The following is a 17765-nucleotide window of genomic DNA, read 5'->3' as shown; positions in this document are numbered from 1 at the left end:
CTCCAATGCCCCCTTCTTTGCCTCAGGGTCTTTAGTATGTCATGTTTCAGCTGGGATGTCTCAGGGTCTTTAGTATGTCATGTTTCAGCTGGGATGTCTCAGGGTCTTTAGTATGTCATGTTTCAGCTGGCATGTCTCAGGGTCTTTAGCATGTCATGTTTCAGCTGGCATGTCTCGGGGTCTTTAGCATGTCATGTTTCAGCTGGCATGTCTCAGTGTCTTTAGTATGTCATGTTTCAGCTGGCATGTCTCAGGGTCTTTAGCATGTCATGTTTCAGCTGGCATGTCTCAGGGTCTTTAGCATGTCATATTTCAGCTGGCATGTCTCAGGGTCTTTAGCATGTCATGTTTCAGCTGGCATGTCTCAGGGTCTTTAGCATGTCATGTTTCAGCTGGCATGTCTCAGGGTCTTTAGCATGTCATGTTTCAGCTGGCATGTCTCAGGGTCTTTAGCATGTCATGTTTCAGCTGGCATGTCTCAGGGTCTTTAGCATGTCATGTTTCAGCTGGCATGTCTCAGGGTCTTTAGCATGTCATGTTTCAGCTGGCATGTCTCAGGGTCTTTAGTATGTCATGTTTCAGCTGGCATGTCTCAGGGTCTTTAGTATGTCATGTTTCAGCTGGCATGTCTCAGGGTCTTTAGCATGTCATGTTTCAGCTGGCATGTCTCAGGGTCTTTGGTATGTCATGTTTCAGCTGGCATGTCTCAGGGTCTTCGGTATGTCATGTTTCAGCTGGCATGTCTCAGGGTCTTTAGTATGTCATGTTTCAGCTGGCATGTCTCAGGGTCTTTAGTATGTCATGTTTCAGCTGGCATGTCTCAGGGTCTTTGGTATGTCATGTTTCAGCTGGCATGTCTCAGGGTCTTTGGTATGTCATGTTTCAGCTGGCATGTCTCAGGGTCTTTAGTATGTCATGTTTCAGCTGGCATGTCTCAGGGTCTTTAGCATGTCATGTTTCAGCTGGCATGTCTCAGGGTCTTTAGCATGTCATGTTTCAGCTGGCATGTCTCAGGGTCTTTAGCATGTCATGTTTCAGCTGGCATGTCTCAGGGTCTTTAGCATGTCATGTTTCAGCTGGCATGTCTCAGGGTCTTTAGCATGTCATGTTTCAGCTGGCATGTCTCAGGGTCTTTAGCATGTCATGTTTCAGCTGGCATGTCTCAGGGTCTTTAGCATGTCATGTTTCAGCTGGCATGTCTCAGGGTCTTTAGCATGTCATGTTTCAGCTGGCATGTCTCAGGGTCTTTAGCATGTCATGTTTCAGCTGGCATGTCTCAGGGTCTTTAGCATGTCATGTTTCAGCTGGCATGTCTCAGGGTCTTTAGCATGTCATGTTTCAGCTGGCATGTCTCAGGGTCTTTAGCATGTCATGTTTCAGCTGGCATGTCTCAGGGTCTTTAGCATGTCATGTTTCAGCTGGCATGTCTCAGGGTCTTTAAATCAAATGTTATTTGTCACATGCTTTGTGTAGAATACCAGTGAAATGCTTACTTATGGGCCCTTCCCAACAATGCAGAGAGGAAAATAAAAATAGTAAAACTAGGAACGATATCTTGTCTATATACACGTGTTACCGGTACCGAGTCGATGTGCAGGGTTATGAGGTAGTGATGTAGATATGTACATATAAGTAGGGATTAAGTTACTAGGCAACAGGATAGATAATAGACAATAACATCAGCGAATGTGATGAGTCAAGAGTTAGTCTGGGTAGCTATTGGTTCATTTATTACCAGTCGTATGGCTTGGGGGTAGAAGCTGTTCAGGATCCTGTTGGTTCCAGATTTGGTACACTGGTACCGCTTGCCGTGTGGTAGCAGAGAGAACAGTATGACTTGGGTGGCTGGAATCTTTGACAACTTTTAGGTTCTTCCTCTGACACCGCCTGGTATAGATGTCCTGGATGGCACGGGTCTTGGCCCCAGGGATGTACTGGGCAGTGTGCACTACCCTCTGTAGCGCCTTACGGTCAGATGCCAAGCAGTTTCCATACCAAGCGGTGATGCAGCCAATCAATATGCTCTCAATGGTGCAGCTATAGAACTTCTTGAGAATCTGAGGGCCCATACCAAGTCTTTTCAGCCTCCCGAGGGGGAGCTGAGCAAACTTAATGATGGTGTTGGAGCTATGCGTGGCCATGCTGTCATGGGTGAACAGGGAGTACAGGAGGGGACTATGCACGCACCCCTGAGGGGCCCCTATCTTCAGTGTCAGTTTGGTGGATGTGTTGTTGCCTACCCTCACCACCTGGGGGCGGCCTGTTAGGAAGTCCAGGATCCAGTTGCAGAGGGAGGTGAAAAAATCCTAAACTTTGAACATCCCACGGAGCACCATTAAATCCATTATTAAAATATGGAAGGAATATGGCACCACAACAAACCTGCCAAGAGAGGGCCGCCCACCAAAACTCACGGACCAGGCAAGGAGGGCATTAATCAGAGAGGCAACAAAGAGACAAAAAATAACCCTGAAGGAACTGCAAAGCTCCACAGCAGAGATTGGAGTATATGTGCATAGGACCACTTTTAAGCCGTACACTCCACAGAGCTGGGCTTTATGGAAGAGTGTCCAGAAAAAAATAACCGAACATATTTGGTGTTTGCCAAAAGACATGTGGGAGACTATACAAAAATATGGAAGAAGGTACTCTGGTCAGATGAGACTAAAATTGAGTTTTTTTGGCCATCAAGGAAACACTGTGTCTGGCGCAAACCCAACACGTCTCATCACCCCGAGAACACCATCCCCATCCCCATGTTTTTCATCTGCAGGGACTGGGAAGCTTGTTAGAATTGAAGGAATGATGAATGGCGCTAAATACAGAGAAATTCTTGAGGGAAACCTGTTTGTCTTCAAGAGATTTGACACTGGGACGGGGGAAACATTTTAAATGTCTTGGAATGGCCTAGTCAAAGCCCAGATTTCAATCCATTTGAGAATCTGTGGTATGACTTAAAGATTGCTGTACATCAGCGGAACTCATCCATCTTGAAGGAGCTGGAGCAGTTTTGCCTTGAAGAATGGGCAAAAATCCCTGTGGCTAGATGTGCCAGGCTTATAGAGACATACCCCAAGAGACTTGGAGCTGTATTTGCTGCAAAAGGTGTCTCTATAAACTATTGACAAATTGTAGACCTCCACAAGTCTGGTTCGTCCTTGGGGGCAATTTCCAAACTCCTGAAGGTATCACGTTCATCTGTACAAACAATAGTACGCAAGTATAAACACCATGGGACCACACAGCCGTCATACCGCTCAGGAAGGAGACGAGTTCTGTCTCCTAGAGATGAACGTTCTTTGGTGCGAAAAGTGCAAATCGGTCCCAGAACAACAGCAATGGACCTTGTGAAGATGCTGGAGGAAACGGGTACAAAGTATCTATTTTCACAGTAAAACGAGTCCTATATCAACATAACCTTAAATGCCGCTCAGCAAGGAAGAAGCCACTACTCCAAAACCGGCATAAAAAAGCCAGACTACGGTTTGCAGCTGCACATGGGTACAAAGGTTGTACTTTTTGGAGAAATGTCCTCTGGTCTGATGAAACAATAAGGATACTGTTTGGCCATAATGACCATTGTTATGTTTGGAGGAAAAAGGGGGATGCTTGCAAGCCGAAGAACACCATCCCAACCGTGAAGCATGGGGGTGGCAGCATTATGTTGTGGGGGTGCTTTGCTGCAGGAGGGTCTGGTGCATTTCACAAAATAGATGGCATCTTGAAGGGAAATTATGTAGATATATTGAAGCAACATCTCAAGACATCAGTCAGGAAGTTAAAATGGGTCTTCCAAATGGACAATGACTCCAAGCATACTTCCAAAGTTGTGGCAAAATGGCTTAAGGACAACAAAGTCATGGTATTGGAGTGGCCATCACAAAGCCCTGACCTCAATCCTATATAAACTTTGTGGGCAGAACTGAAAAAGCGTGTGCGAGCAAGGAGGCCTACAAACCTGACTCAGTTACATCAGCTCTGTCAGGAGGAATGGGCAAAAACTCACCCAACTTATTGTGGGAAGCTTGTGGAAGGCTACACAAAACGTTTGACCCAAGTTAAACAATTTAAAGGCAATGCTACCATATACTAATTGAGTGTATGAAAACTTCTGAATAAAAGCTGAAATAAATCATTCTCTACTATTATTCTGACATTTCACAATCTTAAAAGAAAGTGATGATCCTAACTGACCTAAGACAGGGAATGTTTACTAGGATTAAATGTCAGGAATTGTGAAAAACTGAGTTTAAATGTATTTGGCGAAGGTGTATGTAAACTTCCGACTTCAACTGTATTAATGAAGCCGGTGACTGATGTGGAAATCTGATGTCCAGAAGCTCTTTTCGGTCATAGGAAACGCTGTATAAAAAAAGTTACAATCAAAGCCCCCAAAAAATACACAAAATGGAAGAATCGGTCAAGAGCCTGTAAATCGGTTAAGAGCCTGTAAACTGTAAGCCACTATCCATTGCAGCGCCGTTTTCTTGCTAGGCTCGCAATTGAACTAAAGGGCAACTACATCTGCCAAATATATATATATATACAGTGGGGAGAACAAGTATTTGATACACTGCCGATTTTGCAGGTTTTCCTACTTACAAAGCATGTAGAGGTCTGTAATTTTTATCATAGGTACACTTCAACTATGAGAGACGGAATCTAAAACAAAAATCCAGAAAATCACATTGTATGATTTTTAAGTAATTAATTTGCATTTTATTGCATGACATAAGTATTTGATACATCAGAAAAGCAGAACTTAATATTTGGTACAGAAACCTTTGTTTGCAATTACAGAGATCATACGTTTCCTGTAGTTCTTGACTAGGTTTGCACACACTGCAGCAGGGATTTTGGCCCACTCCTCCCTACAGATCTTCTCCAGATCCTTCAGGTTTCGGGGCTGTCGCTGGGCAATATGGACTTTCAGCTCCCTCCAAAGATTTTCTATTGGGTTCAGGTCTGGAGACTGGCTAGGCCACTCCAGGACCTTGAGATGCTTCTTACGGAGCCACTCCTTAGTTGCCATGGCTGTGTGCTTCGTGTCGTTGTCATGCTGGAAGACCCAGCCACGACCCATCTTCAATGCTCTTACTGAGGGAAGGAGGTTGTTGGCCAAGATCTCGCGATACATGGCCCCATCCATCCTCCCCTCAATACGGTGCAGTCGTCCTGTCCCCTTTGCAGAAAAGCATCCCCAAAGAATGATGTTTCCACCTCCATGCTTCACGGTTGGGATGGTGTTCTTGGGGTTGTACTCATACTTCTTCTTCCTCCAAACACGGCGAGTGGAGTTAGACCAAAAAGCTCTATTTTTGTCTCATCAGACCACATGACCTTCTCCCATTCCTCCTTTGGATCATCCAGATGGTCATTGGCAAACTTCAGACAGGCCTGGACATGCACTGGCTTAAGCAGGGGGACTATGCGTGCGCTGCAGGATTTTAATCCATGACGGCGTAGTGTGTTACTAATGGTTTTCTTTGAGACTGTGGTCCCAGCTCTCTTCAGGTCATTGACCAGGTCCTGCCGTGTAGTTCTGGGCTGATCCCTCACCTTCCTCATGATCATTGATGCCCCACGAGGTGAAATCTTGCATGGAGCCCCAGACCGAGGGTGATTGACCGTCATCTTGAACTTCTTCCATTTTCTAATAATTGCGCCAACAGTTGTTTCCTTCTCACCAAGCTGCTTGCCTATTGTCCTGTAGCCCATCCCAGCCTTGTGCAGGTCTACAATTTTATCCCTGATGTCCTTACACAGCTCTCTGGTCTTGGCCATTGTGGAGAGGTTGGAATCTGTTTGATTGTGTGTGGACAGGTGTCTTTTATACAGGTAACGAGTTCAAACAGGTGCAGTTAATACAGGTAATGAGTGGAGAACAGGAGGGCTTCTTAAAGAAAAACTAACAGGTCTGTGAGAGCCGGAATTCTTACTGGTTGGTAGGTGATCAAATACTTATGTCATGCAATAAAATGCAAATTAATTATTTAAAAATCATACAATGTGATTTTCTGGATTTTTGTTTTAGATTCCGTCTCTCACAGTTGAAGTGTACCTATGATAAAAATTACAGACCTCTACATGCTTTGTAAGTAGGAAAACCTGCAAAATCGGCAGTGTATCAAATACTTGTTCTCCCCACTGTATATATTAGTTCCCAGACCTCCAAAAGTGGTCTCCTGATGTGGTTTAAGCATTGTTGACTTAGAACATCCATTGTTTTTAGTTTTTCTCTAAAAAGTGGGATTTGAGAGTGAAAACTAGGAAACCTAGAAAAACTAAACTGGGGGAACTAAATTTACCTAAAAAATAACACAGATTTTATAGGGCCCTACATCTGTAGACTGACTGTTCAAAATTTCTAACAATAAAACTATTTTTGAGATGGTTCTAAACAGTCAATGTAAATATGATATTTCCAAGTTGAAATTTAAAAAAAATTGTGTATAGATAGGCTACTTGCTCAGCCTGCAAATTAAAGATTTGCTTTCTGTGCCGGTATTCTTTTAATTCAGGACAGTAGTTTTCCGTTGGTACTGGCGCGGTGTGCCACTGGCAAATTGACCTGAATGCCAAGCCCTGCAAGGTCATGCTAATTAAAGTTGGCTAGTCATTATTAGCCTGGTCCTGTATGCAGGCACATTATGGGACACAGGTAATGACTAGAGCCGTGCCAGTACAGCTGATGATGATGATGATAAATGGATCAGTTTTATACAATAGTGAATGCATTACGGGGGGGGGGGGGGTTCTACTAAGCTAACATATGGCGTTGTTTTAACATGGTCATACCATGGATCATTTAGCTATTTCATTGAGTTTTAGGACCCTTAAGATATCAAAAACAATTATATAATATATAATTTGAATTGAGCCTTACTGCTATTAGCCCATAGAACCACATTGAATAACAACTTCATACATGGATAAACAGATAACCCGTACATCTCTAGCTTAAACTGACACATTTTTATGGCGATGAAAGAAAGAAAGAAAAAAAAAATATATATATTTTTGGGGAAATAATTTATTTATTTATTTATTTATTATGGTAATAAGATTTCTGCGGGGCTACGGACATCGACTTGTTTTTCTTTGAAAGACCCTACCTGTGGACAATTTGTATGTCTTCAATTGTAGGTCAACATGCCGTAATAATAACTGCTTATGTGTTATATTTAAGCTTTATTTTCCTCTTTCATCAGGGCTATTCCACCAAATCCAGATTTGGGTTCCGTCGTGGGAAAACGGCCAAGGACCAGCTCCAACAGGCCGCGTTCGAGCCAGCCACTGATACTGCCATCAGAAGTGAATACATTGACTTACTAAACCACTTTTAAATAAATGTCACCTCGCAACACACACGTCTGCTTGCTAGGGGGGGCAGGAGAGTGATGGACCTGTCATGTAAAAACAGGCCCATCTCACACCCCTCACAGTTACATCATGAAGTCAGCACATTGTGCTGGTCAGCAGCAGGTTTTAACTGCTGTATGTGTGCTATGTATTCCCTCAGTGGATTCCATGGGCAGGATGTTCCTGGCTGGAGGGGCTGCTGTAGGCCTGGGAGCTCTGTGCTACTACGGACTAGGCATGTCCAATGAGATCGGTGCCATCGAGAGGGCTGTGTAAGTGCTGATGCTTCCATTGGTAGTGTGTGTTGTACTGGTATTATCACATGGTAGTGTGTGTGTGTGTTGTACTGGTATTATCACATGGTAGTGTGTGTGTGTGTTGTACTGGTATTATCACATGGTAGTGTGTGTGTGTGTTGTACTGGTATTATCACATGGTAGTGTGTGTGTGTGTTGTACTGGTATTATCACATGGTAGTGTGTGTGTGTGTTGTACTGGTATTATCACATGGTAGTGTGTGTGTGTGTTGTACTGGTATTATCACATGGTAGTGTGTGTGTGTTGTACTGGTATTATCACATGGTAGTGTGTGTGTGTTGTACTGGTATTATCACATGGTAGTGTGTGTGTGTGTTGTACTGGTATTATCACATGGTAGTGTGTGTGTGTGTTGTACTGGTATTATCACATGGTAGTGTGTGTGTGTGTTGTACTGGTATTATCACATGGTAGTGTGTGTGTGTGTTGTACTGGTATTATCACATGGTAGTGTGTGTGTGTTGTACTGGTATTATCACATGGTAGTGTGTGTGTGTTGTACTGGTATTATCACATGGTAGTGTGTGTGTGTTGTACTGGTATTATCACATGGTGGTAGTGTGTGTTGTACTGGTATTATCACATGGTGGTAGTGTGTGTTGTACTGGTATTATCACATGGTGGTAGTGTGTGTTGTACTGGTATTATCACATGGTGGTAGTGTGTGTTGTACTGGTATTATCACATGGTGGTAGTGTGTGTTGTACTGGTATTATCACATGGTGGTAGTGTGTGTTGTACTGGTATTATCACATGGTAGTGTGTGTGTGTGTTGTACTGGTATTATCACATGGTGGTAGTGTGTGTTGTACTGGTATTATCACATGGTAGTGTGTGTGTGTGTTGTACTGGTATTATCACATGGTAGTGTGTGTGTGTGTTGTACTGGTATTATCACATGGTAGTGTGTGTGTGTGTTGTACTGGTATTATCACATGGTAGTGTGTGTGTGTGTTGTACTGGTATTATCACATGGTGGTAGTGTGTGTTGTACTGGTATTATCACATGGTAGTGTGTGTGTGTGTGTGTGTTGTACTGGTATTATCACATGGTAGTGTGTGTGTGTGTGTGTTGTACTGGTATTATCACATGGTTGTGTGTGTTGTACTGGTATTATCACATGGTAGTGTGTGTGTGTGTTGTACTGGTATTATCACATGGTAGTGTGTGTGTGTGTTGTACTGGTATTATCACATGGTGTGTGTGTGTGTGTGTGTGTGTGTGTGTTGTACTGGTATTATCACATGGTAGTGTGTGTGTGTTGTACTGGTATTATCACATGGTAGTGTGTGTGTGTTGTACTGGTATTATCACATGGTGGTAGTGTGTGTGTGTGTTGTACTGGTATTATCACATGGTGGTAGTGTGTGTGTGTGTTGTACTGGTATTATCACATGGTGGTAGTGTGTGTGTGTGTTGTACTGGTATTATCACATGGTGGTAGTGTGTGTGTGTGTTGTACTGGTATTATCACATGGTGGTAGTGTGTGTGTGTGTTGTACTGGTATTATCACATGGTGGTAGTGTGTGTGTGTGTTGTACTGGTATTATCACATGGTAGTGTGTGTGTGTGTGTTGTACTGGTATTATCACATGGTAGTGTGTGTGTGTGTGTTGTACTGGTATTATCACATGGTAGTGTGTGTGTGTGTGTTGTACTGGTATTATCACATGGTAGTGTGTGTGTGTGTGTGTTGTACTGGTATTATCACATGGTAGTGTGTGTGTGTGTGTGTTGTACTGGTATTATTACATGGTAGTGTGTGTGTGTTGTACTGGTATTATCACATGGTAGTGTGTGTGTGTTTGTGTGTTGTACTGGTATTATCACATGGTAGTGTGTGTGTGTGTGTGTGTTGTACTGGTATTATCACATGGTAGTGTGTGTGTGTGTGTTGTACTGGTATTATCACATGGTAGTGTGTGTGTGTGTTGTACTGGTATTATCACATGGTAGTGTGTGTGTGTGTGTGTTGTACTGGTATTATCACATGGTAGTGTGTGTGTGTGTGTGTGTGTTGTACTGGTATTATCACATGGTAGTGTGTGTGTGTTGTACTGGTATTATCACATGGTAGTGTGTGTGTGTGTGTGTGTGTGTTGTACTGGTATTATCACATGGTAGTGTGTGTGTGTTGTACTGGTATTATCACATGGTAGTGTGTTGTACTGGTATTATCACATGGTAGTGTGTTGTACTGGTATTATCACATGGTAGTGTGTTGTACTGGTATTATCACATGGTAGTGTGTTGTACTGGTATTATCACATGGTAGTGTGTTGTACTGGTATTATCACATGGTAGTGTGTTGTACTGGTATTATCACATGGTAGTGTGTTGTACTGGTATTATCACATGGTAGTGTGTTGTACTGGTATTATCACATGGTAGTGTGTTGTACTGGTATTATCACATGGTAGTGTGTTGTACTGGTATTATCACATGGTAGTGTGTTGTACTGGTATTATCACATGGTAGTGTGTTGTACTGGTATTATCACATGGTAGTGTGTTGTACTGGTATTATCACATGGTAGTGTGTTGTACTGGTATTATCACATGGTAGTGTGTTGTACTGGTATTATCACATGGTAGTGTGTTGTACTGGTATTATCACATGAAGTTACAGTGGTTTAACAATTCAACCGGTATCAAGTACATGTGTCATTGTTATTACTGCAGCTATTTCTGAGTAGTTCCATAGGTTTCACCACAACTCAAAGGAAAGTGTTACTTTATCTGTGTCCCAAATGGCACCCTATTCCCTACAGAGTGCACTCAGAGCCCTAATGATTCCTGGTTGAGTATAGTGCATACCTATTATGTAGGTATATCAACTAGAGGTCGACTGATTAGGATTTTTCAACACCGATACAGATTATTGGAGGACCAACATTTTTTTTATATATATTTTTTTTTAATTATAATAATTTGTTTATTAATTTATTTATTTATTTGTAATAATGACAATTACAGCAATACTCAATGAACACAATAAAATCTATTTAGTCTCAAATAAATAATGAAACATGTTCAATTTGGTTTAAATAATGCAAAAACACAGTGTTGGAGAAGGAAGTAAAAGTGCAATATGTGCCATGTAAGAAAGCTAACGTTTAAGTTCCTTGCTCAGAACATGAGAACATATGAAAGCTGGTGGTTCCTTTTAACATGAGTCTTCAATATTCCCAGGTAAGAAGTTTTAGGTTGTAGTTATTATAGGAATTATAGGACTATTTCTCTCTCTACCATTTGTATTTCATATACCTTTGACTATTGGATGTTCTTATAGGCACTTTAGTATTGCCAGTGTAACAGTATAGCTTCCGTCCCTCTCCTCGCCCCTCCCTGGGCTCGAACCAGGAGCACATCGACAACAGCCACCCTCGAAGCAGCGTTACCCATGCAGAGCAAGGGGAACAACTACTAAAAAAACTCAGAGCGAGTGACGTTTGAAACGCTATTATCGCGCACCCCGCTAACTAGCTAGCCATTTCACATCGTTTACACCAGCCTAATCTCTGGAGTTGATAGGCTTGAAGTCATAAACAGCGCAATGCTTGAAGCATTGTGAAGAGCTGCTGGCAAACGCAGTAAAGTGCTGTTTGAATGAACGCTTACGAGCCTGCTGGTGCCCACCATCGCTCAGTCAGACTGCTCTATCAAATCATAGACTTAATTATAATATAATAACACACAGAAATACGAGTCTTAGGTCATTAATATGGTCAAATCCAGAAACTATAATTTCGAAAACAAAATGTTTATTCTTTCAGTGAAATACGGAACCGTTCCGTATTTTATCTAACGGGTGGCATCCATAACTCTAAATATTGCTGTTACATTGCACAACCATCAATGTTATGTCTTAATTACGTAAAATTCTGGCAAATTAGTTCGCAATGAGCCAGGCGGCCCAAACTGCTGCATATACCCTGACGCTGCATATACCATACCCTGACTCTGTTGCACAGAACGCAAGAGAAGTGACACAATTTCCCTAGTTAAAATAAATTCATGTTAACAGGCAATATTAACTACATATGCAGGTTTAAAAATATATACTTGTGTATTGATTTTAAGAAAGGCATTGATGTTTATGGTTAGGTAATCATTGGTGCTTTTTTCGCGAATGCGCTTGTTAAATCACCCGTTTGGCGAAGTAGGCTGTGATTCGATGAGAAAGTAACAGGCACCGCATCGATTGTATGCAAAGCAGGACACGCTAGATAAACTAGTAATATCATCAACCATGTGTCGTTAACTAGTGATTATGTTAAGATTGATTGTTTTTTATAAGATACGTTTAATGCTAGCTAGCAACTTACCTTGGCTCCTTGCTGCACTCGCATAACAGGTGGTCAGCCTGCCATGCAGTCTCCTCGTGGAGTGCAATGTAATCGGCCATGATCGGTGTCCAAAAATGCAAGATACCCATTGTTATGAAAACTTAAAATCGGCCCTAATTAATCGGCCATTCCGATTAATTGGTCGACCTCTAATATCAACACGTGTTGTCCTCTGTAAATGTTTATTTTCCCTGTGTCTCCTCCAGTATCTGGCCCCAGTACGTGAAGGACAGGATTCACTCGACCTACATGTACTTTGCAGGCAGTGTGGGGATGACCGCTCTGTCAGCTGTAGCCGTCAGCAGGACCCCGGCCCTCATGGGTGTCATGATGAGAGGATCCTGGCTGGTAATTCACATTGTATTATTTCACCTGGATTTAACCAGGCAAGACAGCTTGTATTATTTCACCTGGATTAAACCAGTCAAGACAGCTTGTATTATTTCACCTGGATTTAACCAGTCAAGACAGCTTGTTTTATTTCACCTGGATTTAACCAGTCAAGACAGCTTGTATTATTTCACCTGGATTAAACCAGTCAAGACAGCTTGTTTTTAAAAGGTAGATTCAGCTAAATGACGTTGTCACGAGCAGCACCGCAGATATTGAGATGAGCGAGATGCAAGACTTCACTCTCACACAGTTACACAAAGATCTGCCATTTGCATAGATTTAGCTTTACACTGTTACAGCGGGGTAGCCACGGGACCAAAACAGCAGAGAAGCTGTTAGTGGGTAGCCAAGGGACCAAAACAGCAGAGAAGCTGTTACAGCAGGGTAGCCACGGGACCAAAACAGCAGAGAAGCTGTTACAGCGGGTAGCCAAGGCACCAAAACAGCAGAGACGCTGTTATAGCGGGGTAGCCAAGGGACCAAAACAGCAGAGAAGCTGTTACAGCGGGGTAGCCACGGGACCAAAACAGCAGAGAAGCTGTTTAAGCAGGGTAGCCACGGGACCAAAACAGCAGGGAAGCTGTTTAAGCGGGGTAGCCACGGTACCAAAACAGCAGAGAAGCGGTTACAGCAGGGTAGCCACGGTACCAAAACAGTAGAGAAGCTGTTACAGCGGGGTAGCCACGGGACCAAAACAGCAGAGAAGCTGTTTAAGCAGGGTAGCCACGGGACCAAAACAGCAGGGAAGTTGTTTAAGCGGGGTAGCCACGGGACCAAAACAGCAGAGAAGCTGTTACAGCGGGTAGCCAAGGCACCAAAACAGCAGAGACGCTGTTATAGCGGGGTAGCCAAGGGACCAAAACAGCAGAGAAGCTGTTACAGCGGGGTAGCCACGGGACCAAAACAGCAGAGAAGCTGTTTAAGCAGGGTAGCCACGGGACCAAAACAGCAGGGAAGCTGTTTAAGCGGGGTAGCCACGGTACCAAAACAGCAGAGAAGCTGTTACAGCGGGGTAGCCAAGGGACCAAAACAGCAGAGAAGCTGTTACAGCGGGGTAGCCAAGGGACCAAAACAGCAGAGAAGTTGAGCCTCACGCTTCAACGCTTTTAGTTGTTGTGGAAATTGACCCACTATGCTGTTGACCCACTATGCTGTTGACTCACTATGCTGTTGACCCACTATGCTGTTGACCCACTATGCTGTTGACCCACTATGCTGTTTACTTTCTGCATCTACGTCATATCGCTGAGTTTACCTTCAAGGAAATATTAGTATTTACGATGATTATTGCCACTGGGCTAATGACTAAAAATATATCTGCATTCACTGAATGTTATTAACCCATATAAAGGAAAGTAGTGGTTTGAGGGCCCACCTAACCTCATTGTGTTGATACATCTGGTGCTGATTTTCAAACCATTGTGAATGATTTCCAGACACTTTTCAATAGCCACTGTGGGTATTTTTTTTGTTGTTGAAATAATATAGACATTTGTCATTTTTTTTCACTAGGCTATTGGAGCTACCTTTGCAGCCATGATTGGAGCAGGCATGCTGGTCAGATCTATCTCTTATGACCAGAGCCCAGGAGCCAAACATCTAGCCTGGATGCTACATGCAGGTGTTGGACTGCTTTACCTTCTCACTTTATCAAGCGTTTGTCAATTGAAACGTCCCACTTGCTTATTTTCACCACTAGAGGGCAGTACTATCAAGGTTCAGAATACCCTGACTATGCAGCAGCAGTTGACTTGAATGGAACAGGGTTTTCTAGTACTTACTGACACTGGTGCTGTGCCTGTGAGAATATTCTGAGAAGACTGTTAAATACCAGATCTGTTTTCTTTAAATAGAACATCTTGTGATATATATATATAACCTCTTTATTTGGACCTCAGATGATAAATAGCTGTGTAGCTAAAATCTGCTGCTTTTTCATGTTTGATGTACGTACATGGTCCCTTTTTTAAACTAACCCAATCCATTTGTCCCTGTGTTTCCAGGTGTGATGGGAGCGGTCATAGCCCCCATGACTCTGCTAGGTGGGCCCCTGATGATGAGGGCAGCCTGGTACACAGCGGGCATTGTGGGGGGTCTGTCCACCGTGGCCATGTGTGCCCCCAGTGAGAAGTTCCTCAACATGGGAGGACCCCTAGCGGTGGGCTTCGGAGTCGTCTTCGCCTCCTCCATCGGTTAGTATCTTTAGATCAATACCCCTGGCTGTGGGTTTCACTGGTCTCCACCTCCATCAGTTAGTATCTTTAGATCAATAACCCTGGCCGTGGGTTTCACTGGTCTCCACCACCTCCATCAGTTAGTATCTTTAGATCAATAACCCTGGCTGTGGGTTTCACTGGTCTCCACCTCCATCGGTTAGTATCTTTAGATCAATAACCCTGGCTGTGGGTTTCACTGGTCTCCACCTCCATCGGTTAGTATCTTTAGATCAATAACCCTGGCCGTGGGTTTCACTGGTCTCCACCTCCATCGGTTAGTATCTTTAGATCAATAACCCTGGCTGTGGGTTTCACTGGTCTCCACCTCCATCGGTTAGTATCTTTAGATCAATACCCCTGGCGGTGGGCTTCGGAGTCGTCTTCGCCTCCTCCATCGGTTAGTATCTTTAGATCAATACCCCTGGCTGTGGGTTTCACTGGTCTCCACCTCCTCCATCAGTTAGTATCTTTAGATCAATATCCCTGGCTGTGGGTTTCACTGGTCTCCACCGCCACCATCGGTTAGTAGGCATTTTATTATGGTCCAATTCACAAAGGAACATAAAATGCAGGGATGTAAACATCATACTTTTAGAGGACAACTAAATGGTTATTGCCTTTTTTAAAAGTGTTTATCAATGAAAAACAACATGGTGGACAGACATCAATGAAGTGTATTGAACCGTAACCTTTTGTTCCATCAAACCCAGTGAATTGTTAGTGGAGTATTCAGGAGTATCTTCTTTTTCAAACAGCATTATTTAGGATCTGGCTCTCTGCTGACAAACACCCGTGACACGTCATTTCCCCTCAGTTATTAATTGAGCTTGAGGACATGGTGTTAATACAATGTCCTCTCCACTCTCTCTGTCCCCAGGCTCAATGTTCCTGCCCCCTACCTCAGCGATGGGAGCAGGCCTGTACTCCATCGCTATCTACGGGGGTCTGGTCCTCTTCAGCCTGTTCCTGCTCTACGACACCCAGAAGGTCATCAAGCGGGCGGAGACGTACCCCATGTACGGGATGCAGAAATACGACCCCATCAACTCGTAAGTGACGTCTGCAGAGTAATCTTTACTGCTGTGTCTGATTTCTGTACCTTACTGTTCAAACAGATATAGAGAACTAGTCCTGTTCTGTACCTTACTGTTTAAACAGATAGTCAACTAGTCCTGTTCTGTACCTTACTGTTTAAACAGATAGTCAACTAGTCCTGTTCTGTACCTTACTGTTTAAACAGATAGTCAACTAGTCCTGTTCTGTACCTTACTGTTTAAACAGATAGTCAACAAGCAGTATAATACTGTCAATACCATGTTGATGCAGTATAATACTGTCAATACCATTATGATGCAGTATAATACTGTCAATACCATTTTGATGCAGTATAATACTGTCAATACCATTATGATGCAGTATAATACTGTCAATACCATTTTGATGCAGTATAATACTGTCAATACCATTTTGATGCAGTATAATACTGTCAATACCATTTTGATGCAGTATAATACTGTCAATACCATTATGATGCAGTATAATACTGTCAATACCATTTTGATGCAGTATAATACTGTCAATACCATTTTGATGCAGTATAATACTGTCAATACCATTTTGATGCAGTATAATACTGTCAATACCATTTTGATGCAGTATAATACTGTCAATACCATTTTGATGCAGTATAATACTGTCAATACCATTTTGATGCAGTATAATACTGTCAATACCATTATGATGCAGTATAATACTGTCAATACCATTTTGATGCAGTATAATACTGTCAATACCATTATGATGCAGTATAATACTGTCAATACCATTTTGATGCAGTATAATACTGTCAATACCATTTTGATGCAGTATAATACTGTCAATACCATTTTGATGTAGTATAATACTGTCAATACCATTATGATGCAGTCCTAATATACTAAATACATTATGATACAGTATATTATACTAAATACCATTGATACAGTATAATTTTGGCCTACTATACAGTATACTGTCCTACTACACTAATTACCATTATGATTCAGTAGGATGTTATACTAAATACCATTTATACAGTATAATTCTGACCTAGTGGTGTTTATCCTGTCTTGTATAGTGATATATGAAACTGACGATTGGTGCTCTGTGGTGTTTATCCTGTCTTGTATAGTGATATATGAAACTGATGGTTGGTGCTCTGTGGTGTTTATCCTGTCTTGTATAGTGATATATGAAACTGACGATTGGTGCTCTGTGGTGTTTATCCTGTCTTGTATAGTGATATATGAAACTGATGGTTGGTGCTCTGTGGTGTTTATCCTGTCTTGTATAGTGATATATGAAACTGACAGTTGGTGCTCTGTGGTGTTATCCTGTCCTGTAGGTGCATGGGGATCTACATGGACACGCTGAACATCTTCATGAGGATGGTGATGATTCTGTCCGGCGGCGGAAACAGAAAGAAATAAAGACGTTCCAGTCTGACTTCCACGTTAAACCTTCAAACTTCCACAGAGTTGAACAACAACGATGTCTTCTACAATTAGCACCATACACCAGATGTTACATACTTTTAGTTTGAAAACCTATTTTCAACTCGCACAATAATAAATGTGTTGCTTTTGTGTGAAGAAGAGGATTGCAATTTCCTAGAACATATTGCCACTCATCCAAGTAAGGAAGACAATTTGCTCTGTTCTATATTCAGAATGTTAAAAATATGCTTTTGTCTTGATTCTGAGGGAGGCATATTTAGAAGTCAGGATTGTTCATGGAGATATCTGTCAACATCACAGATCGCCCCTCAGTCTCCTTCTCTAATTGTTCCTTTATATTTTATATATATTTATTTTCACTTGAGGTGGGTGTTCCCATTCCTGACAAGCAAGACAAAGATGGGCAAACATCAGATATATCATCCCTCAACCTTGTACTTCTTCTAGCCTCCACACATACAATACGTGTGCCTATGTACTTAACTCCTTGACAGAGACTGAACTTGGATGTGTTGTATCGGGCCGATCCTTGGATGGGTTGTGCTTTGACATGTTGTTTCTGTTAGAATGAAAGTGATTGAAAGTGATCTACGCTGTTCTGGTATCATTCAATAAAGTGAAAGAGAATACA

The 17765-nt window shown here is 42.4% G+C and overlaps 1 protein-coding gene across 2 annotated transcripts in view; it reads left to right on the top strand.

Moving 5' to 3' along the window:
- The window catches only part of LOC139571559 (growth hormone-inducible transmembrane protein-like), a 25342-nt gene extending 7577 nt beyond the window's left edge, over nucleotides 1-17765 (top strand). For both annotated transcript variants that reach the window (XM_071394545.1, XM_071394544.1), the window contains exons 3-9: nucleotides 7212-7314; nucleotides 7523-7634; nucleotides 12237-12378; nucleotides 13936-14044; nucleotides 14427-14615; nucleotides 15517-15688; nucleotides 17023-17765. In XM_071394545.1, the coding sequence (XP_071250646.1) occupies nucleotides 7212-7314; nucleotides 7523-7634; nucleotides 12237-12378; nucleotides 13936-14044; nucleotides 14427-14615; nucleotides 15517-15688; nucleotides 17023-17107 (912 nt within the window). In that variant the 3' untranslated portion in view covers nucleotides 17108-17765. The remainder of the gene's footprint in view (nucleotides 1-7211; nucleotides 7315-7522; nucleotides 7635-12236; nucleotides 12379-13935; nucleotides 14045-14426; nucleotides 14616-15516; nucleotides 15689-17022) is intronic.

This window comes from Salvelinus alpinus, chromosome 3 (genome assembly GCF_045679555.1).
Source record: "Salvelinus alpinus chromosome 3, SLU_Salpinus.1, whole genome shotgun sequence".
Classification (NCBI taxonomy): Eukaryota; Metazoa; Chordata; class Actinopteri; order Salmoniformes; family Salmonidae; genus Salvelinus; species Salvelinus alpinus.
Note: the sequence above shows the minus strand (reverse complement) of the source record. Positions and strands in the feature narration are given on the sequence as shown.